Source organism: Bison bison, unplaced genomic scaffold (assembly GCF_000754665.1).
Source record: "Bison bison bison isolate TAMUID 2011002044 unplaced genomic scaffold, Bison_UMD1.0 scf7180017864376, whole genome shotgun sequence".
In the NCBI taxonomy this organism is placed as follows: Eukaryota; Metazoa; Chordata; class Mammalia; order Artiodactyla; family Bovidae; genus Bison; species Bison bison.
This window is the reverse complement of record NW_011494948.1, coordinates 758,627-784,661: the sequence shown is the minus strand read 5'-3', so window position 1 is coordinate 784,661 and position 26,035 is coordinate 758,627. Positions and strand designations below refer to the sequence as shown.

The window sequence follows — 26,035 nt, the reverse complement described above, 5'->3', positions numbered from 1 at the left end:
TTTGGGTTGTGAAGATCTTTTTTGTATACTTCTTCTGTGTATTCTTGCCACCTCTTCTTAATATCTTCTGCTTCTGTTAGGTCCATACCACTTCTGTCCTTTATTGAGCCCATCTTTGCATGAAATGTTCCCTTGGTATCTCTGATTTTCTTGAAGAGATCTCTAGTTTTTCCTATTTATTGTTTTCCTCTATTTCTTTGCATTGATCACTGAGGAAGGCTTTCTTATCTCTCCTGGCTATTCTTTGGAACTATGCATTCAAATGGGTATCTCTTTCCTTTTCTCCTTTGCTTTTCGCTTCTCTTTTTTTCACAGCCATTTTTAAGGCCTCCTCAGACAGCCATTTTGCTTTTTTGCATTTCTTTTTCTTGGGGCTGGTGTTGATCCCTGTCTCCTGTACAATGTCATGAACCTCCGTCCATAGTTCATCAGACACTCTGTCTATCAGATCAAATCCCTTGAATCTATTTCTCACTTCCACTGTATAATCATAAGGGATTTGATTTAGGTCATACCTGAATGGTCTAGTGGTTTTCCCTACTTTCTTCAATTTAAGTCTGAATTTGGCAATAAGGAGTTCATGATCTGAGCCACAGTCAGCTCCTGGTCTTGTTTTTGCTGACTGTATAGAGCTTCTCCATCTTTGGCTGCAAAGAATATAATCAATCTGATTTCGGTGTTGATCATCTGGTGATGTCCATGTGTAGAGTCTTCTCTTGTGTTGTTCTCTTGTGCTCTCTTGTGTTTGCTCTATGACCAGTGTGTTCTCTTGGCAAAACTCTATTAGCCTTTACCCTGCTTTATTCTGTACTCCAAGACCAAATTTGCCTATTACTCCAGGTATTTCTTGACTTCCTACTTTTGCATTCCAGTCTCCTATAATGAAAAGGACATCTTTTTTGGGTGTTAGTTATAAAAGGTCATGTAGGTCTTCATAGAACTGTTCAACTTCAGCTTCTTCAGCATTACGGGTCAGAGCATAAACTTGGATTACCATGATACTGAATGGTTTGCCTTGGAAATGAACAGAGATCATACTGTCATTTTTGAGACTGACTCATAGGGAACCATAAAAGACCTAGAATTGTCAAAGAAATCTTAAGGAAAAAGAAAGCAAGAGGCATAACCGTCCCAAACTTCAGAGATTACTACAAAGCTACAGTAATCAACAGTGGGGTATTGGCACATAAACGGACATATGGATCAGTGGAAAAGATCAGAGAGCCCAGAAATAAACCCAAACATCTATAATCAATTAATTTTTGACAAAGGAGGCAAGAATATACAATCAACAAAAGATAGTCTCTTTAGCAAGTGGTATTGGGTAAGTTAGGGCTCTCCTGGGGGCTCAGCTGGTAAAGACCCTGCCTGTCAATGCTGGAGATTCAAAAGATGCAGGTTTGATCCCTAGGTCAGGAATATCCCCTGGAGCAGGAAATGGCAACCCATTCCAGTACTCTTGACTGGAAAATTCCAGGGATAAAGGAGCCTGGTGGGCTATAGTGCATGGAGTCATAAGTTGCAGAGTCCCATGTGAATCAATGAAATGAGAACACACCTTCACATCATACACAAAAACAAGCTCAAAATGGCTTAAAGACTTAAATATAAAAGAGGACACCATAAAAATCCCAGAAGGGAACACAGGCAAAACATTCTCTGACATAAATCAAAGCAATGTTTTTTCAGGCCTGTCTCCCAAGACAACAAAAATAAAAGAAAAAATAAACTAATGGGACACAATCAAACTTATTAGCTTTTGCATGACAAAGGAAACTATAATAAAAATGAAAAAACAACCTACGGACTGGGAGAAAAATCTGTAAATGATATGACCAACAAGGCTTAATTTCCAAAATATACAAACAGCTTATACAATTTAATATCAAAAAAAGAAACAACTCAGTCAAAAAATGTGCAGAAGATCTAAATAGACATTTCTCCAAAGACAACATCAGGTGGCCTATAGGCACATGAAAAGATGCTCATCTTTGCTAATAAGTAGAGAAATGCAAATCTAAACTATAACAAGGTATCACTTCATAGCAGTCAGAAGGGCCATCATTTAAAAATCTACAAATAACAAATGTTGGAGAGAGTATAGAAAAAAGGGAACCCTCCTATGCTGTTGGTGGGAGTGTAAACTGGTGAAGTCACTATGGAAAACAGTATGGAAGTTCCTCTAAAAACTGAAAAAACAAAACTATAATTCAAAAAGATGCATACACCCCTATGTTCATAGCAGCACTATTATTAGTCAAGGCATGGAAATAATCTAAATGTACATTAATAGATGAATGGAAAAAGAAGATGCAATATACATATAATTCAACACTACTCAGCCATAAAAAAGAAGGAAATAATGCCACTTGTAGCAACATGGATGAACCCAGAGATTATTATACTAAGTGAAGTTAAGTCAGAAAGAAAGACAAATGCCATTTGATATCAAGCATATGTGGAATCTAAAATATGACACAAATTAACTTATTTATACAATAGAAATGGACTTGAAGAAATAGAGAATAGACTTACGGTTGCTAAGAGGGAAGCAAGTGTGGAACAGATGGATTGGAAGTTAGGGATTAGCAGACGCAAACTATTATAAATAGAATGGATAAACAACAAGGTCCTATTGTATATCACAGGGAACTGTATCCTGTGATAAACAGTAATGGAAAACGTATATAAAGAGTGTATATCTATGTGTCTATCTATCTATCTATTGAATCATTTTGCTGTACAGCAGGAATCAATACCACATTTTAAGTCATCTATACTTCAATAAAATTTTTTAAAAACTTGAAAAAATCCATGAGCTTCCCAGAATCCCATGGTATAGAATGTTTCTGATAACAATTTTTTTTTAGTGTTTCAAACCCACTTGGGTACTTTATTTTGCCTCCAAAATACCCAGAATCACTTCTTCACCTATGCTTATACATCCTGAATCCCCTATGGTACCTAAAATAGCACTGAATATATAGGTCAAAAAGAATGATATGATTGGATATTCCCAAACATGGATAGATTTGGATCATGCCACCCTTGGGGTTAAACCCTGAATTGAGATGTGATGTGCTAAGTTGCTTCAGTTGTGTCCGACTCTTTGTAACCCTATGGACTGTAGCCAGCCAGGCTCCTCTGTCCATGGGATTCTCCAGGCAAGAATACTGGAGTGGGTTGCCATTTCCTTCTTCAGGAGATCTTCCCGACCCAGGGATTGACTCTGTGTTTCTCATGTCTCCTGTACTGGCAGGAGGGTTCTTTACCACTAGCACGACCTGGGAAGCCCATTGAGAAGAGATGATAAAGTCCTGGAAATTAATAACAGTGCCCTCAAGTTCAAGGTAGTTATTGTGATTTTGTTAGAGTGAAGATGAGATGCTATATACCTTTAAGTTCCCTTGGAAAGACAAGGATGGGAAAGAAATACCAAAAATTGTCTCCTGGGGAGAAGTTCTTCAAACCAGTCACCTGGAGATATTGCCAAAAGAGAAATACCACCAAGTGAAGGAGGTATGTATTTGAAGAAAAATATAATTAACTAGTTGCCCTGAAGACACCTTGTCAATCTCTTGAGTGGAGTATCAGGGCAATGACATGCTTTTCTTCAGAGGTTCACCAGTGCTAAATGGACACTGTCAGTATGATGGCTACAGAATCAAGGGTAGAGATGCATACAATTTATCAAAGACAAAGGGAGTCCAGCACAAATAAGGACTTCAACATTTCATTAGTATGCCCTGGCTTTAAGGCAAAAAGCCACCCAAGAATTACACAACAGAATAAAATTCTAGGGATTGCTAAGTACCCACCTGCACCAACTTGAGACAGTTCATGAAACTTATGAAACTAATCAGAGCCTCAGTGAAGAGCACACAATTTAGAGTTGAAGAATCAGATGAAAGCTGAACTTACTTAGAAGCCCCAGCCAGCAACTGCAGGTTTAGTCTTCAAAGATATAACCAGACTCTATGCCTCTGAATGGCCTTGAGGTTCTTTAGTTTTTCTTAGTCAACTTCTAGCCAATATACTAATATTATTCCCTCTTGGTGGGTAGAGAATTCTATTTACTTATATATCAATTAAAATGTATTTAAATACATATTATATTTAATAGATTACCCAATGTAAATTGTATTTATATAAAGGCACAGTAAAATGTTTTGTAAATATTGTACTGCTGTATGTGTTGTTTGCTTTTTGAAATAGAATTTGAACTACTAAATTAATGTTAGATTTATCAGCATTATGGGCATTGAGTGATTTTAAAAAATTATAACATTTGTGAGAACTTTATATATTAAATCTATAAACATAGTCAAGATGTACAAGGAAATTTGATTACTTAAATGTAAAGTGGTAAGAATTTGATCGGTTCATTTATACATTATAAAATATTAATCAAGAAACAAATGACTTTGTTCTAAATGTTTATATAAAAAAATCATTATATGCATAAATAAGATAATCTGTAAGCTGAATTTGAAGGCTTAAAAAAAGTAAGTTTTAAACTGTTGATTAAAATCAAGGTAATAACAGATTTTTTTTTACATGTATAAAAGGCAAGGATATAAAAATCAATAGGAACTTGGCAGACTCTCAACTCTATAGCCAGGAAAGAGAAGCAAGGGTATCCCTCTGGAGCAGTTAAATGCCCCATGGGCCACACCTATAGAATCCAAACCAATACAAGTCCCTGGAGCCTTTTCTGGCAAATTTCCATTCATTCTAGAAGAACTAGGACTGGTGGGTGACAATTAGTCTGGAGCACACATAACACAGATGGTCTGGGGTGGGGTATGCCTTTCACCTAACTTAAAAATCCAGGTTACTTTAAAATCTATGTGCCAATAGGAAATAAACACTTCCCAGGAACCTATAGCACAGAGTTTTCAGGAAAACTTTTTCCTTAGCTTCTCACTCCCCCACCCCAACATATTCCTTTGCCTCCTGAGCATCCAGAGTTACCCCTACACCTACACTTGCCAAGTGGGGACTTGGGATGCTGAACCCTGAGCAGTTAGGTACAGGGTCTTCTACGACAACAATGCCAAGTCACAGAGAGCATGGAGGCAACAAACAGTGGTATGCAGGGGACCAGCCTGCATTCTGGACCTGACTCTTGTCACCCCTAGTTTGGGGAGCTCACACAAATCAAAAGGGTTTTGTAACCTGGCAAGTATCACATCTATGAACTGAGCACAAACTTACTCTAGAGCAAGGTTTGTCATGAAAAGCCAATAAATATTAATAGCACTTTGAACATGCTGAAAAATACATGAATAAATGCAAGAACTAGGTTCTTTATTATAAAGTCTAAAGACACCAGGACTGCTTTACAAGTGGAAAAAATAAGCTGAACTCTCACCTATACAGACACTCATTTAACCTAATAAGTTGGTACAAAGTTCTAAGTATACATCTTTTAACCAAATTTCATCAAGACCAGAAAAGGGCAGCATAAACTAGATGGGGGAGGAAAAAGACATTTAGCTCATTTAGTCCTTTCAATAATCTCAGAAGGTATAAATTATTCCCTTTTTAGTGGGGAAACAAAAAAACTGAGGCTTGAAAGTTTGAGCAACTTGTCTATAACTGAGAAAAAAAATAGCTTAAGAATTTTGGTTTCCACTGTACAGCCCACAGAAACTAAAGGCCATGACAATCCATCCCTCGTATCTCAAAGAGTATAGTTCTTATACTTTTTTCACATTTCAACGGATGCTGAAAAATGTATCAAGTCCTCATGGAAATTTCAGTGATGGACTCTTGCTGTCAAATTTCTAAATGGTCCTGTTTCTCTTCTCAAGCCAAGTGGTGAATGTTAAGTGCTGGTCCTAAAACCATCCAGATCACACTGCACCATCCTCCTCCCCTGGAATGAGTTCCAAGTGCAGACGAAAGGAAGCAGCCATCATTCTAGTGTCATCACGGGCATGCCAGAGGATCCCAAGTTTTAGCAAAGGTGAACAGGGGGCCCTGGAATCGCCTTGCTCATTGAATTCTCTTCCGTGGGCAACTTTCGTTCCCATCAAAATAGTAGGAGACAAAAAAAATTCATCAGGAAGTGTGTTGCAATTTCATAGACTGACAGATGGAGGCATGTAGCAATACATCTTTTATTACTTCCCCTGACAGCTACAGATTGCATGCTGAGTTTAACGGGACTGATACACACATTCTGCAGGTGTACTGTTGAGACAAAATATTTGGGACATTTTTCTGGCTAACACAGAAATAAAGCACCTAAGTCTGGAAAGAAATTTTCAGGTAGTTCAAAGAATGTTTCTCCCTACAGTTTCAAACACTCCCTTCTAGTCACATAACCCTAACAAAGGTATTTTAATGCACAGTAAATTTATTTTCAAACATGAATAGACCAGCCTGCATTAAATGTTTCTCTTCTGGAGGGATGATAAAGTGATTCAAAAAATAAGGGAATGTATTTCTTTACTAAAGCATCACGCTTCATAAAGGACTATCAGTTCAGTTCAGTTCAGACGCTCAGTCATGTCTGACTCTTTGCGGACCCCATGAATTGCAGCACTCCAGGCCTCCCTGTATTTATATGTAAATAAACACTTTGGGATAATTAAACTTGTTGTTCTAGATTTTATTTTTATAGTTAAGAAACTGAAATTGTGTTTTACTTTTATGGCAGTTCTAGCTGGCAAGTACCCACAGGTTAGACAGTCTAGTTCTTCACTAGCCAGTCACACTGACATTGAGTTGCATTTGATGAAAGGGCCTTCCCAGTGGCACTCACGCTCGATAAGCACATTGGGCAGATTAGAGAGCTTTCAGACAAACAGAAGAGAAAATCGTTTTCTATCCCCAGTTTCAGGTGGCACAGGTATAAAAAACGAGGTTTCTCTGAGGAATATGGACTATGTTTCCACCCAAATAACTACTCTGCCATGATCTGCAAGATGCTGAGACAGAAACAAAGCTCGTCACATTTTTCTTATCTCCTGATTATCTCCACATTAGGGTACCAAGCAGGATTCCCACCTCCCAGAAGACAGCTCTGATGTCGATGGATAGCAAAAGTGGAAGTGGGATGATCATAAGAATTGATCCACACGGGCTGAAAAATGGTGATATAAACATATTTACATAATATCATATATGGGAATAATAATTAATATGTGAATATATTTACAACATACTGCATTATACACATTATGTTTTGAAATATAACATCAAATTCCCCATAGCAAACGGAAGTCTAGTTGACATACAATAAGGGCATTTAATCAGGCAGCTTTCATTAATGTAAGTGGGAAACACAGACCCCGAACAATCCCCAGAAATCCTTTAAATTTAAAAAGCTTGCTTCAGAAAATCCATGACATTGTCTTTTGGGAGTCTGGATGATGACCAGGACAGAGCACATAGCTAGTGGAGTTGGTCTGCAGAGTTCTGCAAACCAGCCAAACATGTGGCTGCCTCACAGAAAAGGAAGTCACACTCTGCCTCCGACTCAGAGCTTCCGGCAACACAAGGACACCTCCTGAAACACCCCAGGACAACGTATTTGTGATGTTTAATTTTATGCATCAACTTGGCAGGGCCCATGGGTGCCCACATGTTTGGTATTTGGTCAAACATTATTCTAGGTGAGTCTCTGAGGATGTTACTGGATGACTTTAGTGACTGAATTGACAGACAAAGCAGACGATCCTCCCTAGGACCCATCCAGTCAGAGAACAAAAAGGCTGACCCTTTTGCAAATAAGGGGGAATTCCTCCTGCCTGACTGGCTCTGAGCTGGGACTCAGCTTTCTCCTGACTTTGGACTTGATGCTCTTCCTGGGTCTTGAGCCTCTCCTGTCTCCAGTCTGCTGACTACAGATCCTGGGACTTCTTGGCTTCCATAATCAAATGAGACAATACCCTTATCAGAAATCATATATATTACATATACTTACTTGTAATATATTAAATACACACAAGCCTCTTATTTAAGGGTCTGTTTCTCCAGAGAACTCTAGTACCATATTATAAGGAAAAATAAAACCTTCCCTATGGAGCAACCAAATAAAGACATCTGGGGATGTCTCTTTCAGCAGTCAGAGAACAAAGCAGAAGAGGCCACAGCAGCCAACAGGCAGTGACGTTATGAGAAAGTGCGTATAACTTGAAACTACAGCATCACTAAGATGTTCCTACTTGGTTGGTCTAAGAGGCCTGGAACAGATAACCAAAAATGTACCATATGGGAAAGGGTGGTGGGGAGTTGTCAAGGGAGGAAAGACCAGATCAAAGAGAGAAGACCTGCTCAAAGATGAGTTGCTTTTTCCCTGAAAAAATTATCATTCATGCAAATTCATACAGCAGCCCTGCTCCAATCTACGCTAACTCATACCGCGGTGAGCACTGCCACTCCCTCCAAGGCTAGAGCTGGGGACACGCACGTGTACACACACATCCCACCTGCTAAACCTCAAGCCCTTATCACGTATGCTAAGTAATAGCTCATCGAGTTATAAAGAATTTCTGCTTTTTTATTCTTGTTGATTTAAATGCCAAGGTGTTTCTGAACTACCTCACAAATTTTTGTTCTCACAACACCCACAAATACTTCAAACCAAACTTGACTGGGTTCACAGAGAGTAGGGGCTAAAGGTATCAAAGCAAAGACTTGTGGATTCAGAACACTCCCAGGATCACAGCCACTCTTTTCCAATGCACAAGCTGAAGATTTCCCAAGAAAGCTCACGACTGACTGGGTGTGTGGAGGCTCATGACGTGAAAGGAAATTTAGGATTCACTACATACTATCATGGATAAAGACCTAACTATTTGCTCAGGTTTGGGGGTGAGTGCTCACAACTCTTTTGTTCTATGCCCTGCAGGCTCCCCAGCAAAGTTTTCTGTCTTTGGCCAGCTCAATATTGTCAGCCTGCACAAAAGGAGGCAGATTCTGAGATAAGCGTGTAACTGGGCAGGTCTGACAAGCACCGAGGGGCTTGAGTTGCCTGTGTGTTTTCAGCACCTCTCTCACCCTCTCCCACTTTAAAAGTCCTTTTTCTTCCCAGGGGTTAAGAACAGAGGCTCTGGAGCCAAACTCCTGGACTGAACACTCTTTCTGACACTAGCTGCGTATCACTGTGAGAAAGTTATTTACTGCTTTGTGACTCAGTTTTTTCAGCAGCCAAATGTGGAAAACAGTACTAACTAGCACGCAAGACTATGAGGATGAAATGACTCCCGTGTGTCAAGCTCCTGAAGCAGACCTGACGTGCTGCATCTCCATCAGTGCCAGCCCTACTGACCCTGTGGGGTCCTGATCCCCGCAGGTGGGAAGTTGCTTCGGACTCGTCTATACATTTACTGTGCTGTCCAGAAAGCACCCATTTACCAGGCCACATCCCTCCAGACTGAAAAGGAATCACACCTTCTTTTTCACTATCTTTGCCAGCACCCAGTGCAATGCTTAGTACACAGCAGATACTGTCTGGGGACTGTGCGCTTGAAGGGAGGGCCTAGGCTAGCAAGGCAAGCGTGTGACCTAGCGGCTGCTGCTTATGAAAAGCAACAGTACAGCAAAGCTCCAGGGAGAATTCTGCAAAAAAAAAAACACAATTCACCCTTAGGGTGTAGGATCAAGTCCTGGGATGTTTAATTTCTTTAAATTATTTGCTTTGAAATCTTGCAAATAAGGTAACTTTTGTTTACATACTTGTCCCTCTTAAAGGCATAGGGAAGTAAGCTTAACAAAGAGCTGACTGAATCAATGTTTCTTCTGCCCCAGGAGACCAAAATTCTGGAAATGTTTATGAGCAATCTCAAAAGGTTGCATTTAATTATCAGTTATGCAAAATACATACTTATTACTCTTAAAGTGTAACATCTTTCCAAATACAAACAAGGGCAAAGGATGGCAAACTGAGGACAAAGCAGAAGTTACAACTACATTATTGAGGCCTGGCTCCTCAAATGGATACTTGCGTAAATAAACAAGGGATAACAAGATGGCTGGAAGACTAAACCTGATCTCAGTTTCAAAAAACCTTCTGCTGAAACTGCTTTTCTTGTGAAACATCCTGCCAAAAATCAAGTCCCTAAGACACATTCGGAGTTCCTCTAAACAAGACCCAAGGTGTTCACTGAGGGGACAGAGGAAGGAGACAGACAGACAGGCATGTGTGGGTCCCCTTTCAGACCACAGTTAAGAAACTCAATAAAAGCCTTTTGCTTGTGTGATTTTTGTTATTCCCATATGAAACATACACAGATGTTTCTGTCAGATTACAGATGTCACTGTCAGGTCAGATTAATAAAAGCCATATTCTCCAGCCAAGCATAAAGAAAAAAAAGTAATAAAGGAATTCAAATATACAAACTCTATAATAGATAAGAACAGGTGAATTCACATTTTGTTTCTGGCCACATACATTTCTTGTTCAGTTAAAAGAATCCGGGAAGATTAGTCTAGATTCACCTACTATTTAGAATAATGATGGCTAAGGAACCGCCTAGAAAACAACACTTCTAAGGATTGTGGTGGGGAAAGAGAACACCTGAACTGAATATTAAATGAAATGAGCTACACCAAGAACCAAGATAAAGATTCCTGAGAGGTTCAGCTAGTTTAGTTACACAGAAAACAAGCTGGGGAGCAGGCACCCAGAGCCTTACTCACCACAATATCCTCAGGGAAGGTGTCCCTGCTGAAGGAGCCGTCATCAAACACGACCTCATAGAAGGTCTGCGCCGTCACGGCAATAACCCTGCAGCTGTAGTACCGGGTGTTCCGATGCTTTGTGATGACCGTCTGCCCCACAGAGATGCCCTTCTCACCAGCCTTGGATTTCTAAGGATGGAGCAGAGAAAGAGGAGAGAAAAGAAACAGAAGAGAGGACAGAAAATACAAGAAATATTTATTTAGAAGATAATCATTAGTATGATCATGATATATACTTTTAACTTTTAGACCTTTTATTGGGGGATAATTTCAAACTTAAAAGTTGTAAGAATATGAAAACAAAAACATAAACATACTCTTTGACCCTTTACTCAAGATTCATCTATGGTTATTTATTGTTATTTTTAACATTTTACCATTTCCCACGTTTTTGCACATTCTCTATCTTACATGTGTGTATATATACATATATTTTTATACATATTAAAGTGTGTATGTTGTTGTTTTAGTTTGTAAGTTGTGTCCGACTCTTTGTGACCCCATGGACTGCAGCGCAACAGGATCCTCTGTTCAAGGAGTTTTCCAGGCAAGAATACTGGAATGGGTTGCCATTTCCTTCTATACATGTATATTAAAGTGTGTGTGTGTGTATATATACATACATATATATATATATAATTGTATGTGTGTATGCATTTATGCCCAAACCATAAATCATGGGCTTTTATACCTAAATACATCAGTGTGTATTTTATACAAGGATTTTCCTTTACATAACCACAGCACAGTTACTAACTTTAATAAATTTAACATGGATACCACCATTTAATTGATGACGAATATTCCAATTTTGTCAACTGAGTGAATAATGATCTTTATGTGCCCCCATTCTTTATGTACAGGATCCAGTCTCGAGTCAGGTACTGCATTTAGCTGCCAAGTCCTTTTGACCCCCTGTAACCTGGAACATTTCCACAGCCTTTCTTTGTCTTTTATGATCATGATACTTTTGAAGGATCCAGCTCTCCCTGCCCCTGTTTTTTCAACGGAGCATCTGGCTGACGTTTCCTCATGATTAGAGTCTGATATACATTCCTGGCCAGAATACCACACAGACAACGCTGTCATCTTCTCAAGAAACCACATCTGGAGGCAGATGTTTATCTGCCTTTCAATGGTGATATTAACTTTGATCCCGGTCAAAGAGCAGTCTAATTTTTCCACTTTGTAATCACTACTTTTCCCTTCTACCTAATAAACAATCTGTGGGAGAGCCTTAAACAGCACACAGATATCCTGCTCCTCCACACTTCTGCTTAGATTTAGCATCCATTGATGAATCCTGCTTACTCCAGTTTTACTATGATGGGGATGATATGCTGACTTTTCCTGCTCCAGTACTCCCTCCACATTTACTGGTTGGCACCTGGCAGTTATTAAGCAAAAACCTCCTACTCTCCCCATATCCATCCGTCATCAGTATGGGATTATTAACTCCTCCTTCACAACTGTTTATAATTCATACTATAATCAATTATTTCGGTGCTCAGATTATCCCAGATTTGGCCAGTAGAAGCCTCTTCAATCTGTTTCCTATGTCCCTTAAGACGTCCTTTTATTTTTTAGCAGTTCCTTCCTTTCTGGCATCATAAGAGTCTCAAGATCATTTTGCCTCAGCCCTGGAATTAGCATTTCCCAGAGGAACGTGGTTCATTTTTGCGGGCAGTGATATTAGAGGATAAGATCCAGGTGCTTAGGTGTGATTACTACAAAGGCATCTTTGCTTCTGGACCCTTTCCGAAGTCAGAGCAAAGAAATGTATGGATGTGTATAAATATATATACACACACGTACACATATCCACACACACACACACACACACACTTCCATACATACAGGTATACGTGCACATACATATAACCAAGGAAAACCAGGGACTAGGTCTCAGAGTATATACCATGCTATGAAGTGGAAGACTTCAGGATAAATGTTTCGGGAAAGTGCTTGGCAGAATGCGAGGCTCATGGGAAGTACTCCAGACATTTTAGCTTGCTGTATTTGGGGCTTTCTATTTGTTTGCAATTTATTTTTCAGAATAAGGCTGTTGCTCCCCTGTTAGAAACTTACACAAACCTCATTCCTGCCAGGTGCAGAGGGGAGTCACCATCTTACAAGGAGGTCTGCTCAGTCCCTTTTACTCCCTATCTCCAAGTCTCATTCATCAACTTGACTCTTGATGCCACAAACTCTGACTCACTAGGGGGTTCCTGAATCAAGCATTTGGGAAGGCCCAGCACCGTTGCTAAATGGGCTCTAGAAGACACAGTCTCATAATCCCCAAGATACCAACAGTAGTCTGACATGTCATCCATAACCTACAGAAAGCCAGGATTCATTAACCCAGTGTCTTCTGGCAGGGATATTTTTAACGTCATTGGGAAATAAAGTATCAATTCAGAATCTTGGTTTAATTAGAGGCTTTACTTCTTTTTTCCTTGAATTTCAAAAAAAGCTAAAACACCTTGTAGGAAACAGATAAAGTGGTATGCTTAAACTTTTCCTTCTGGAAACCAGAGAAGAAATGCCCAGAGAGTCACTGACTCACTGGTTCCTTCAACAGTCATGCTGCAATGGACACCAAGCACCTCCCCTGGTGCTCTGGACTCCAACCAAAACCACTAAGACTTGATTCCCACTCCCCGGAACAGGCCTACACAGGTTGTGCTGTGAAGTCATCTTATAGGTGGCATGACTCAAGACTGATGATATTCTAGCATGTCTTCATACTCACAGGCAGAATTAGGGAACCAGTAAGGGCATTAGCAAAAGCCTAGAAGCAGGAAATGGCCCACTCTGTTCTGGGAACTGCAAGAGATCCTGCCTTGTATGGGAGGGGAAGCAGGAGAAAGAAGTTTGGAAATGGCCTGCAGCTGAAAGGTCAGGCTATGGGGGACAGGGGGAAGTAGGGCAGCTCTCACACCATTCTAAGGAGTCCAGATATTACCCTGTGGGCCTAAGGGAGCCACTGAGAGGTTTTAGTACCGAAGAAACATGACCCAGGTCTGTGTGACTCCAAGGGGAGAAGGGGCATCTCCAGGTGGGAAATGAGGGCCTGGAGCACAGAACTACAGACAAAGATGTCCATGGCTGGGACTGAAGGCTGACTCTCCCAGACGTGTTCCTAAAGGCCCCCTCTTTGCAGAGTGAGCTCTGCCATCTAGTTTCTCACATGCCTAACCAAATAAAAGGATATTTTTCTTCCTTGAAATCATTCCCTACTGATTGCTAGGTTGGCTGGAAAATTTTTCTCTGACTTTAGGTGTAGTTAGGTGTGTAAACGTTTTGCCAAAGCACAAGAGGAAGGAGCCTGTAGTGATTTAAACACACTGTGTTTGAAGTAGAAATCTTTAACAGCTGGGCCACAGTACCTAACATATGCCAAAATAACTCCCTAGTTTCCTACTTCATTCCTCTGTCCAACCATTTTAAATATATCTAACCTTTCAAAGCAAGAGAGCAACTTAGATCTAATAATAAATTTGAGTGAAGCCACAGTTTGTAGAATTCTGGAACTCTGAAATTAAGCCTATGAATGCTTCCTAAAATTGTACTGGTATAACTGCCTCTAGGAGGCAAAGTTCACAACACAGTGGCTCTGAGTGACCTGGATTAAGGCCAAAGGGGGCTTTATGTTGGCAGTGTATTTTTTCAAATGCCGTCCCTCTTTGTCAAACGGCCTTAAAAACACTCATAGTCAGAATGGCATGTAGTGTATTTTACTCTCATATTGGTTCTTTGTGCATGCATATTTTATTAAAATTGGAACTCACCCTCTAAGGAAAGAATGTTTTAGATTTGAATTATAAGGTCAGCTTCATACTATGTGATCATAGGGATGTTACACAACCTTTATCAGCCTCAGTTTGCTCATCTGCAGAAGGAACAGTAATACTTACATTAAAGGTCTGCTACAAAATAATATGAAGTACATAAAATGTCTAGACTCACAAGCAATTAGTTCTCAGCAGCTGTTAAGTGGCTTCATTATAAGAAGAGACTATATATGAGACCCTAGCCCTAGGTAAATAAACCACTCTTCTCTACAGTACCCCAGTAACCGGCATGCACGACAGTGCAGAACCCCGGTTTCTCATGACAAGGCTCAATCCAGCTCTAAATCATCATTGCTCTGCTCTTCACCTCAGCCTCTTATGCCTCTAATTCTTGTCAAAAGGGGGCACATGGCTATGGTCCTTAGGAAGGAAGGCATAAATAATGTGGTCTCCTCCCTCCACCCTCAAGACTCTCAAAGCCTTTGTTTACAACTCTCTTAAGGCTCTGGTCAAATGTCACTTTCACTGACTATCCCTCCTGTAACAGGGAAAAATCCATGGGTCAGTGCCAGGACCAATTTGTCTTTTTATCCATGGCATGCAACACTGTTGCTGCCAGATAAACAATGAATGAATGAATGGAAAAATAAATAGACAGGAAAAAAAAAAAACTAAATAAATGATCTACAAGGACAGGTACAGACATATTTTTTAAATGGGAGAAGATTGATTCTAATTACTCACTGTCCAGAAAAGAGCAAAAAGAAACAAAGGGGATTTTTAGGAAGAAGTTCCTCTTTGTTAGGGTAGCTAGGCATGTGTGTGGGTAGGAGTGGTAATAAAGGTTTATGGTGAAATTCACAGGGTCTGGGAAGTGGAAGAAGCCAATCAAGGGTAAAGAAAAATGATAGAGACTTGACAGAGAAAAGGTTGATTCTAGACAACTATTTTTTTTTTCCTGCTAGGACATGAAATTTATGCAAATTGGCTAGCTGGAAAGCTGGCCAGCACACAAATTAAATAAACTGCCTTCATCTAAATAAAAAATTTTATAAGTCTCAAGCATGACTGACCATTTCATGGGAAGTATTAAAGAAAACAGATTTTTTTTCATAATGCTATTTTGATATGACTTGATTTATTTTTGCAGGAAAAATTTATTGACAAGCATATCCTATAACTGATTATACATACTCAAAATTACTTCCTGTCAGAAAACCCTAAGAATCTACTGATGTTAAGAATGTCATTTCTCATCGATGAAGACGGACATTATGCAAGGGGCTCCATCAGATTATGGTGTGTGAAGACTACTGCACAGGCTAAGATTGTTAAAGTCAAATTTTCTTTAACATACACTATGCAGAAATGAACAGTGCTTTAATTGGGGGGAAAAAAAAAACCCTCAACCTCTCTTTTTAAAAAGATAGAAACAGTTCAAAATTCTAGGGATGTGAGAAAAAAATGTTAACTAAGAAATTGTTATAGACATTCTACAAAAGCATCAAAGAGTCACTAGGACAAAAAACACAGATATGTTACCAACACATGTCCATACTCAAGAGTTAATTAAACTCTCGCAATAACTCTATAGTTGTTAATTCTCATTAAATAGATGAAGTCACTGAGGTACAGGTCGAGTGACTTTTCCAAGATCTCAAAGCTGGTGAGAGGCTGAAGTGGGGCCCAGAACCAGGTGCTCCCCCATCACGAGTGCATGTGTTGGTCTCATCAACCAGGGGAACACATGTGGAAAGCCATCAGAGGAGAAATAAAGCCAAGCAGGAAGTGACAGGAAAGGAATTCCAGCAGTTGCCTAAAGAAGTTACATTTCCTCTGTTCTTTTCTAACTTATTTATTGACTGCCTCTTCTGTTCTACATACCATTTGAGACACTTTGTTTAATCTCCCCAGTAAAATCACAGAGTCAAATAAATAACTTTGATTTGGAGCCTATGTGGAGATGAAAAATGCAGAACATATAATTGCATATGCACTCACATATATACACTGCAACAAATTGCAAAAATGCTCACAAACCTTTACTCCTTCCTGTTTGCACACATCCTCTGAAATGTGACTTTGCAGCTCCTCCCACCAAAGGCTGGAGTCTACTTCCCCAACCCTCAGATCTGAGCTAGTCTTCTGACTTAACCTGCTTTGGCCAAAAGAATACAAGAGGTTCAGGATGGGGAACACATGTATACCTGTGGCGGATTCATTTTGATATCTGGCAAAACTAATACAATTATGTAAAGTTAAAAAAAATAAAAGAGTCGGACACGAAAAAAAAAAAAAAAGAGTCAATGGTATTTCTTTAATAATTATCACCACAGCCTTCTGATCATCTGAACCAGGCCTAAGGGGGCCAGGAGGCCCTATATATACATGTGCCCAGAAGGCCACTGGGAATGGAGTGTTTGCTGCCATGGACCCCCTCAGTAACTTGTGAACCTATGGATCCCTACTCAGAATAATATTTTTAAATGCATAAAATAAAACACAAGATTAGCCACCCCCCACCCCCGCCAAATTACACTGAAATGATACTGAAAAAACAAATTTGTGATATAATATATATACTTCTTTAACAATGTATTAAATACTAAGACCTAGTGGCATGTCTAATAACAACTATTAATTTCAAAGATGCAATGGGCATAAGTAATATTTTGAGATCTCTCCCCCAAAGGTAATGTGATTTCCATTGTGGACAGAGTCACAGAAACTGCTAATCCACCTCTGCCTATGCTCAAAACTGATAGCATCGTTAAATTGGAGCTAGAATTTAGAAAGAAATTTTCAATTTTTCCCCTCATGCTCTCACAGACAAATTTCTCTTGATACTAACCTGTTCAAAGGATTTTATCTATTTAAAGGCTCAGCACTCAACCTTTTAACAACAGCCTTATAAAACAAGAATGTTGTTTATATATGCTGCTTGTATAAATACAACTGTCAATAAGTGGATACAGCAGTAAAATGAAACTCCATGAAGACATCTCTGTGAAGATTGAAGTTATGGACCCTAAAATGAGTAATTTTGGGGTGACCTAAACTGGAACAGGAATCTAACTTAAGTACTGACATTGGAATACATACTGTATTCTCCAATAGTCAATATCATTTCTCCCCAGTGAGTTTCTGACAGAGAACAGAGAGGAGTTAGTTCAAATATGACCTTTGCAGTGATCGCTTGGCAAGGAGTCCTGTGTGGTAGAGGAAGGAAGATTTCTCCTTGGCAAGAAGAGTCTTCTCTTATCGGATCTAGGAAGGCGGATGTGTATTCATACCTTGAAGGAGGGTCACCCACTATCCATGTAATGAGATGAGTCACGGGCAGGGATGTCATCTTAGGAAAAGCCCTGAGTTTGTCCTCCATCTGTATAATGATGTTAATAAAGGGTGCAAATCCAAAAAAATTAGGTACCTCTCATAGGTACATCCATCATTCAATCAGTAAGACTGGAGAGCTGAAGGAAAAAGCTTAGCAACTTATTCCATGAACAGGCCAAAATGCACATTTCCATGTATATCCAATAACCCTTTTACCTTCTCAACTTTATTACTCCCTAATTTCTATGAATTAATAACATGTGAGATGTTATTATATTTTTTCAAGGTATCCATTTTATAAAAAGTCCTACAGTTATCAAAGTAATAAATTAATACAAACTATCATTCTTTCACCAAACTTACAAAGCAAAAATCACTAATCTAAATGTGCCTTGTAATAATGAAAAGTTTCTGTAAAATTACAAGAGCTAGGTAAAAATATTTAACCCAGAAAAACCTAAATCCCTGGAGCTTCATGAAGAAATAATTGCTCTTATAACACAAATGCACATGCAGGCTCATAAAAATGTCACAAGTATTTAATTTTCGATATGTCTGTTTGTTCACGTGTACTTGATTCCTCATGGGTTTTTAAGTACAAACATATAATACAGTGGGAAATGGTGGTAAGCAGTTTCCCAGCATATTTAAGGCCTTATTCAGTTTATCGTCTGTAGAAGTACAACTAACAGGCTGTGGAAGAAACAGAGGGGGAAAAAAAAACATGAATTATTTTCCATTTGAGTCATTAGCTCACCTCAGAGGTGGTAGTCTTGTTCAGGAGCTAAGTGAAGGGGACTGGGATGGGAGAAACATCTTCAGAGGCTTCACTGTGTTAATGTAGGAAACTCTCAACAGGCAGGCAACACCTGCTTTCCATTCTGAATAGTTTCAGTAACATATTTTATAAAGAGCAGAAAGGAAAGTTTCCCATCAGTTGGACTGATGGAGCTGGAGGTGGAGCATTTACCGCTGAGATGGAATCTGATGTGAGTTCTTGCTAACTCATTTCCAATCTCATTAGCTGCTAGAGAGTATGTGAGTCCCTGGATGCCTGGCGCCAGAAGCTCTGCCTTGGGCTTTTAGATTTCAGATGTTCTTCAGGCTTCTTGGGTCTAACTGTAAAACTGGGAGGTTGGGGAGGGGACTATAGATTCAACAAACTCTCAATCATTCAAAGCAGGCTATGTGTGTGTTTAAATTTCATGTGAAAATGCAAAGAACCTAAAATATATAAACAATGTTGAATGAATTATAATTTAGGAGAAATCAAAGTATTCATTCATTTATAAGGTACTGTAATTTTTAAAAATGACCTCAGATGGGGTGTTTTCAACATAGAGAAGCAAGGGACATGGGGCATTCCTACACAGTTCTCCTACCATAAGGATTTTTGGATCTCAATTACAGTGTGTAACTGGGTTAAAAATAGCTAAAAGAGATGAAAGACTTTCTTAACAAGGTGACCTAAAGCAAAACAGATTAATTAAAGGGCTTAATAATTGTTCTATGCCACCAAGAAGGAAGCCTAGGTAAATAATGAAGCCATGTAAGCTAATTCAAGCCACGATCTCAAACTGGAAATGTGTAGCCAAATTAGCACCATCTCAATGATGCACCATGTGCTTTGACTTTGGAGAAAGGGACGTTCTGGAACTTTAATGACTGTTGAACCTCTGTGAAGTTCCATTTCATCACCTGTAGAATGGATACAATTAGAAAAACCCACAACAGAGGGTTACTGTGTGGACCAAAAGAGACAGTGCACTACCAGTGACAGCGTTCAATAAACTATAAAAGGCATTATACCAATATCAGCTACTATTGATTTTATTTACCTCATCTACCTTGATATGCTGCTCTCAACGAAAAATGACAGTCATCTTGAACACAAGAGAAAATCAGGGTGGCATAGTCAATTCTGACTCTATACAGGCACACTACTTCCATGAGCATCAGACAGAAAGGGAGGGAGAGAGAGAAAGAGGTAGAGAGAGGTTGAGAATGAACATGTGCAAGCTTCCTAAGCTTCCTTGAAAATCACAGGAGGAGCCAGAGGAGCAGTGGAGAAGTCAGCCAAAAACTTCCTACCGCTCATCACAACCACAGCAGGAGCAGTGCAGATTCTGCCATTTGGGCTCAAGGATGTTATAATCAAAGGAGACAAATCCACAAAGCCTTTAACATCCACTATTAATTAAGCAAGCTAATATCCATCTGTCAGTCTATCAAGGGTTAATTAAATGTCTCTCTGTGCCCAGCACTGTGCTTGAAAGAGTGCTGTGTGGGCTCCAGTGGAGGCAGGAAGGTGAGGGGAAGGACTGAGAGGCTCCAGGGCAGCAACCCTCCCTTCCCAGCCCCCTGCCTATAGCCCTTGTGTTCCCTCCAACAACATCTAATGCTAACCTCTGTGGTTCCTGCAGCCTCAGCCAAAGCTGCTTCTTAGCATCTATTAAGGATGCTCTTCTTTTCTCCAAATAAATGATAAAGATACAAGACAACAAATTTTAAGATACAGTTAAAAGTTGTTTAATGTAAGGGTTTGCAAATTTTTAATTTTCTTCCAGTTCTTGATAAATATATGAGAAAATGAGGACAGACCTGACGAAAAGGCCTACATAACACTCAAGGAGAGACAAGCACAATGAAAAACAACTCACAAGGACATTCGATGCCCACAAAGAAATTAGGTTTCCTTTCTCCCTCCCTCCTGCCCCAAGAAAAAGCTTCTGAGTGCCAGGTCAGCCCAGGAATGGCTGAAAGAAAAACTGAAAGAATATTCTATTGAAAAAAAATTGTAGAAAAAGAAATCTCTTATGTTCCTTCATATACTACTCTATAATTTCACAGATCCACTACACCCAGTGTGGGAGAAGACGACAGAGAGATGCACGCAATCTCATGGTGAAAACAGTCAGCTTCAGATAAGGAATGGTCAAGAAACCGTCTCTTTTACCTAGAAAGGGAAGAAGTATTGATTTGCATGTGAAAAACGGCTCAGATCCCAAGATGGCTACCAACACTCTGTGGAAGGGTGGGACAGAGAGATGGGGTAGCCCCAGGCTGACTGGCTTCCTGCCAAGAGACCTCAAGAGGCCTCTCTAGTTAATTTAGAGCTTTACAGCTTTACACATCATGTTCGGTGAATGTGGACAAAGAACACAGACCTAGAGAGTAGCCCTTTAGATAAAAAATGATGGAACTTATTTAAGTGCCTTTTCCACTGCTTGCAGTTAATAGTCTCATTAAACTATAGTTTCATTACCCTGTGTCAGTATCTATGGATTTCATTATGACTATGGCAACTAATTACTGTTTTCTACATGAAGGAATTGAAAATCCTGCCTCTTATGCTTTACAAGATGTTGGAATGTCAAATTCTCTTTGCTGTTGTGTGTCTAATGACACATTCCATTTATATTTCTCTACTGTATCCACAGTGCTTGACTATAATACCAATGCTAAAATATGGGATTAGTGTCACTACTTAATTTTCTTAACAAGCTATCAGACAATAATGCACGCACTAATCTTTTTTAAAAAGGAGTATTAAATTGCTGAAAAGCTTAAAATTTCCTGAGAAATAATTCTGTGAAAAGCTGAGCAAGTGTTTCATATAGAAACACATCTTACCTATGCTTTTAAAAAATGTAACCAGATAAGTGGTTCTTAGAATGCAAGACTTGATTTCCCTCAGTATGTGTGGTCCGTGAAGTTGTCAAGTATCAACGGTCCCATGTAAACAGCCCTTCCTGCACCTGCCCCTCCTGCAGTAGATTGGCTGACTGGTCCCTGGTCCCATGATGCACTTCAGGGGAGGGGGTGGGGATAAGACGGCCAAGTAGGAAATACAACATGACAAGTACTTCGTGGGGGTTCTGATGAATCTGCTTTAGTGATAAACACCAAACTCCTGTAACCAAGATGCAGATTTTTCCTGAATTTTTCTAAGTCAGGATTATTTTGCAGTTTTACAAAGCTAAATAAAAAGTTCAGGCAAAATTCTCCTTTCCACATTTTTGAGAGAGAAGAAGATAGCCAAGGCTGTTGAACAAGAAATCTCCTGGAAATCAGGGCTCCACAGAGGGTGACTGCTAACACTCACATCAATACATTTAAGGCCTCAGCAGCCAACATTGCTTCAGAGTTATTTCAGGGGCTCTTCAGGCCCTTAGGAGCAAGCACTGTCTATTTGTAAAATAAATAAGGCATCCCATATAACCTATGTCCTAACATTTTTCAAATGCCTTTGGATGCTTCCAGGAAATTTGAAATAATGTTTGTTTGTTTATTAACCCAACCAGATTAAAGGATAAAGGACAAGACATCAGAGTCTGGAGAAATGCTATACTTAAAGCAGAGATATTGTTCTGAGTCACTGGGAATTGACTCTACTTTCTATCCCCAGATGACAGTGTGGCTTTGTTGATCATGAGTCTGATTCAAGAGCCAGGTGCGTGCACATTTTTCCTTAAATGGAAAGGCCCAGACTGTTAGGAGTAAATCCTTCCAGAATGGAAATGTAAACCCCTTACATAGAGCAACTATGTGGTAGCAAACCACAGTTCTGCTTCGATACAGCAGCAGCCAGTCACATGCAGATGTTGCCACAACGGGGCAGCCCACTAACAGTGTGCCGGAGAGGTGCCACATCGAGGCACTCGGCCTTTCTCTGCCTGCATGGTCTCCCCCTTCTGATTAGTTTCTGTACCCTTGACTGAATTAAAATTAGAATATGCAATGGAGGGATCTGTTATCTCTTCCAGCAAATTCAAAACTCCCCCTGAAACACTTTAATTAGCATCAGAAATGGGTCTGGAGTCTCTGCAGCTGGTGCCCGAGTGGGGACTGGCACAAAGACCCTTACCAAGTGACTAGACTCTGAAAAGGGACTGGAAAATGGAGGGATAGAAGGGTAAGGTAAAGATGGCTCCATGGAGGCAGAAGAGCCTCTGCCTGGGACCATTAAGTCACTACGGGGAGCTTGTGGGGCGAGTGTTAGTGGAATTTTCCTCTATGTCCCACAACCAGGCCCAGCAGAAGGTATGATGTCCCTCCAACAGACTCCCTGCTGCTGCTGCTGCTAAGTCGCTTCAGTCGTGTCCGACTCTGTGTGACCCCATAGACGGCAGCCCACCAGGCTCCCCCATCCCTGGGATTCTCCAGGCAGGAACACTGGAGTGGGTTGCCATTTCCTTCTCCAAACAGACTCCCTAGGTCTCCCTAACTACACCAGGTATGATGGAAAGACAATGGAAACCCAGGGCCTGAGACTGTGCTCCAGAGACTCTGAAGCACTTCTACTGACTGGAAGCCCGAAGGAGAAGAGCTCATGATCACTGACCTTGCCCTTCCCCAGGAAATGTCTGCAAAAATAGCAGCAGGAAATTAAAATGAGGGTTATTAATAAAATACAGAAGTTTGAAGTGGGATATGTTTAATTTTCTTGATAAAATTAAGAAAAACACTATATTCACTGGTTTTACCTAATAAAGTGAACAAGGGAAAAATTGGTTCCAACTGTAAATATTCTAAAATGTCTGTGTTAAGTATTTCTTCTCCCAGGCAATCTGGCCTTAACTTTCTGTCATCCAGGATACATGGATGGAGAGCTCAACAAAACACTACTACTGATAAAGGGTGAGGGATTTCTTCTTGAAATGTATGTCTGATATAGAAAGACTGAACACACTCACCCCTAAATCACTATACTATTTGTTTGTTTTTTTAAACCCGTGCTAAGAATTTTTTACATCAGACTTTTGCTTTGGTCAGAATGCTTTCTACTATTCAATAACAGTACAAATTCAGAAGGATGTTCAAAAACAACTTACATTGAAAAACCATATACAAATATCAGATTATTATGCACAAGTCTAAGAAGAGTTTGTTATTTGGTCATGACAAACTTTACTAACTGAACAGAAAGGGGGTTAGCAATACCTCAACTGTTACAGAAAAAACAACAATCACCAAACACTGTCAGTTAACCACAAAGACATGCAGATCAGGGTGACGAAGAGGGTTTATGGAAATGTAAACATTCAGATCACTGTTAGATGAGTGTTAGTGTTAGTTGCTCAGTCATGTCCATCTCTTTGCGACCCCATGGACAACAGCCCAACAGGTTCCTCTGTCCGTGGGATTCTCCAGGCAAGAATACTATAGTGGGTTGCCATTTCCTTCTCCAAGATGAGAATAGCTACAATAAATTCTGGTTCTCTTTCTTAAAAGCATGAGGGGGACAGAGTCAAGCCATACTTAAGGAGGGAAAAGAAAAGACCAAAAGGTGATGGATTCATATCATGGGTTGAATCAAGAGACAACCAGATGATTGAGAACTAGTCACAAGTGAGAGTCTGGTTTCCTTTCACTCTGGCCTTCCAATGCCAGCTCCAATGCAGTTGACACATCAACTTAGCAAACTCAAACACTTCTCTTTTAGAACCAGCACAAATGTAACCTCCTCTGTGAATGCCACCTGACTGCCCCAGATAGAATTAGTGACTTCCTTCCAAGGACTCTCAAAGCATTTTACTCGTATCTTTATTTAGCCTATCTTCTTAGGGAATAGAGCACAGCAGCTAAGAGCCTTGCTTCTGCATCAGAGTGCTTGGTTTTGACTCTGCATGGTCACAGTGTGACAGAAGCACCAAGAAGAAAATTACAGTCAACTGGTACCTGCTGGATCTGTAAAAGGCTAGAATCCATGATGATGTCCAAAAGCATCAGTGGGAATTTACAGTGGGAGTGTGTTTGAGGTCTCTCTGTATCAATCCATAATCAATCCATAATCCTGAAACACTGCAGACCCTTTTTATATTTAATGAATTCATATAAAAGTGTTCCTGATTTCTTAATATTTTTTTATCATTTGGTGTTTTCTCAATGACCAATACTGAAAGTATAATATGCTATGCAATATTTTAGGGTTTAGAATTTAGGGGCCTTGATCACCCAATGCTCTACATACTGGCAAGGTGAGAACTGTTTCTGCACAGCAAGGAAGGTATTATTGTTAGTGATGACAGATATTCTCACCCCATTACCACCCAAAGGTTAGTTACACAAGCATGGATTAACCAGAAGGGCTGCCTTGCTCCAAGTCCTTCACCAAATCCTGGGCAATACAGGTGTCCCCTCCTGTCCTGAGCCACGCACACTGATGGCAGGGAAGGAGTTAGTTAGTGAAGCTTTCCTGGGCTGCTCACCTGAAGACACAAGCAGGGAAAGAAGTCAGCAAGTGTTGAGCAAGGATTCAAGTTCTACAACAAAGATGAATGCTACATAGAATAGAACATGAAGGTGAGCTAAAGAGACAAGAGAATCTTTCGGAGTGGGAGGGGCCGAAACAGAAGCCAACATAACCACTACTTTCCAATGTCCACACCAAGAATATTGCCTTGAAAAAAGGTGCTCATGTAAAATCTCTAACACATGCTTGATAAAAGATGCTCAATAAATACTACCTCTCTTTTGTCCACTAAGCTCATTCCCTAGCATTAGAGAGCTATTTCAACAAATTTATACCAAGAAGCTTCTATGGATTGCTGAGTACTAATTTAAAAGATAAAACACTGGTTAAATCTACTAAATATAATGATCTAGCTAAAATAATAGAAAAGGTGAAAAAATATACCAAACAGTAGGAAAAAAAAATTGACCACTAAGATGTTTTCTCTACTCAAATCCTTCCTCTCTTTTTGAATAGGTGTCTATCTCCACATTAGAAGCCACAACTTAGTAAATGATAAAGGAAATAAATTTCTCAAATGTCTTTGACAGGAGAGGGTATTAAGACAAAAACGATGTACCTTGTAAAAGACTGTATTAGAGGCGCCTTGCTTTTTACAACTTATTAATGCATAAAGTACAAGGAATTCTGGAGCTCCAATACTGCATACATGGAACAAACACTATAATCTAATATGAAGGTTTATTGAAGTAATTTGCTTGAAAAAAAAATCAGTGCATGCCATCTTTCTCAGCTCTGCTGCCTTTCGTTATTCAGGCGTCTCTTCCACTGACATCTGTCTAGTTAACTCAGGTGTGAGGAGACAGTCAGTGACTGTACTTTGCAGGAAGTATAAAATTTGTGAGTAGTTCATTGTCTGCTTTGAATAAGAAATGCTTCCAAAGCTCCCAGTTTCAAAACCATTTTTACCATTTATTGTGTTCTCTGTCTTTTCCTTACAAACATCTATTCAACA

At 39.7% G+C, this 26,035-nt stretch overlaps 1 protein-coding gene across 4 annotated transcripts in view; it reads right to left on the bottom strand.

The window, feature by feature from the left end:
• KDM4C (lysine (K)-specific demethylase 4C) overlaps positions 1-26,035 on the bottom strand; it is a 411,252-nt gene that overhangs the window by 35,958 nt on the left and 349,259 nt on the right. For all 4 annotated transcript variants that reach the window (XM_010856980.1, XM_010856981.1, XM_010856977.1 and 1 more), the window contains exon 20: positions 10,654-10,824. In XM_010856980.1, the coding sequence (XP_010855282.1) occupies positions 10,654-10,824 (171 nt within the window). The remainder of the gene's footprint in view (positions 1-10,653; positions 10,825-26,035) is intronic.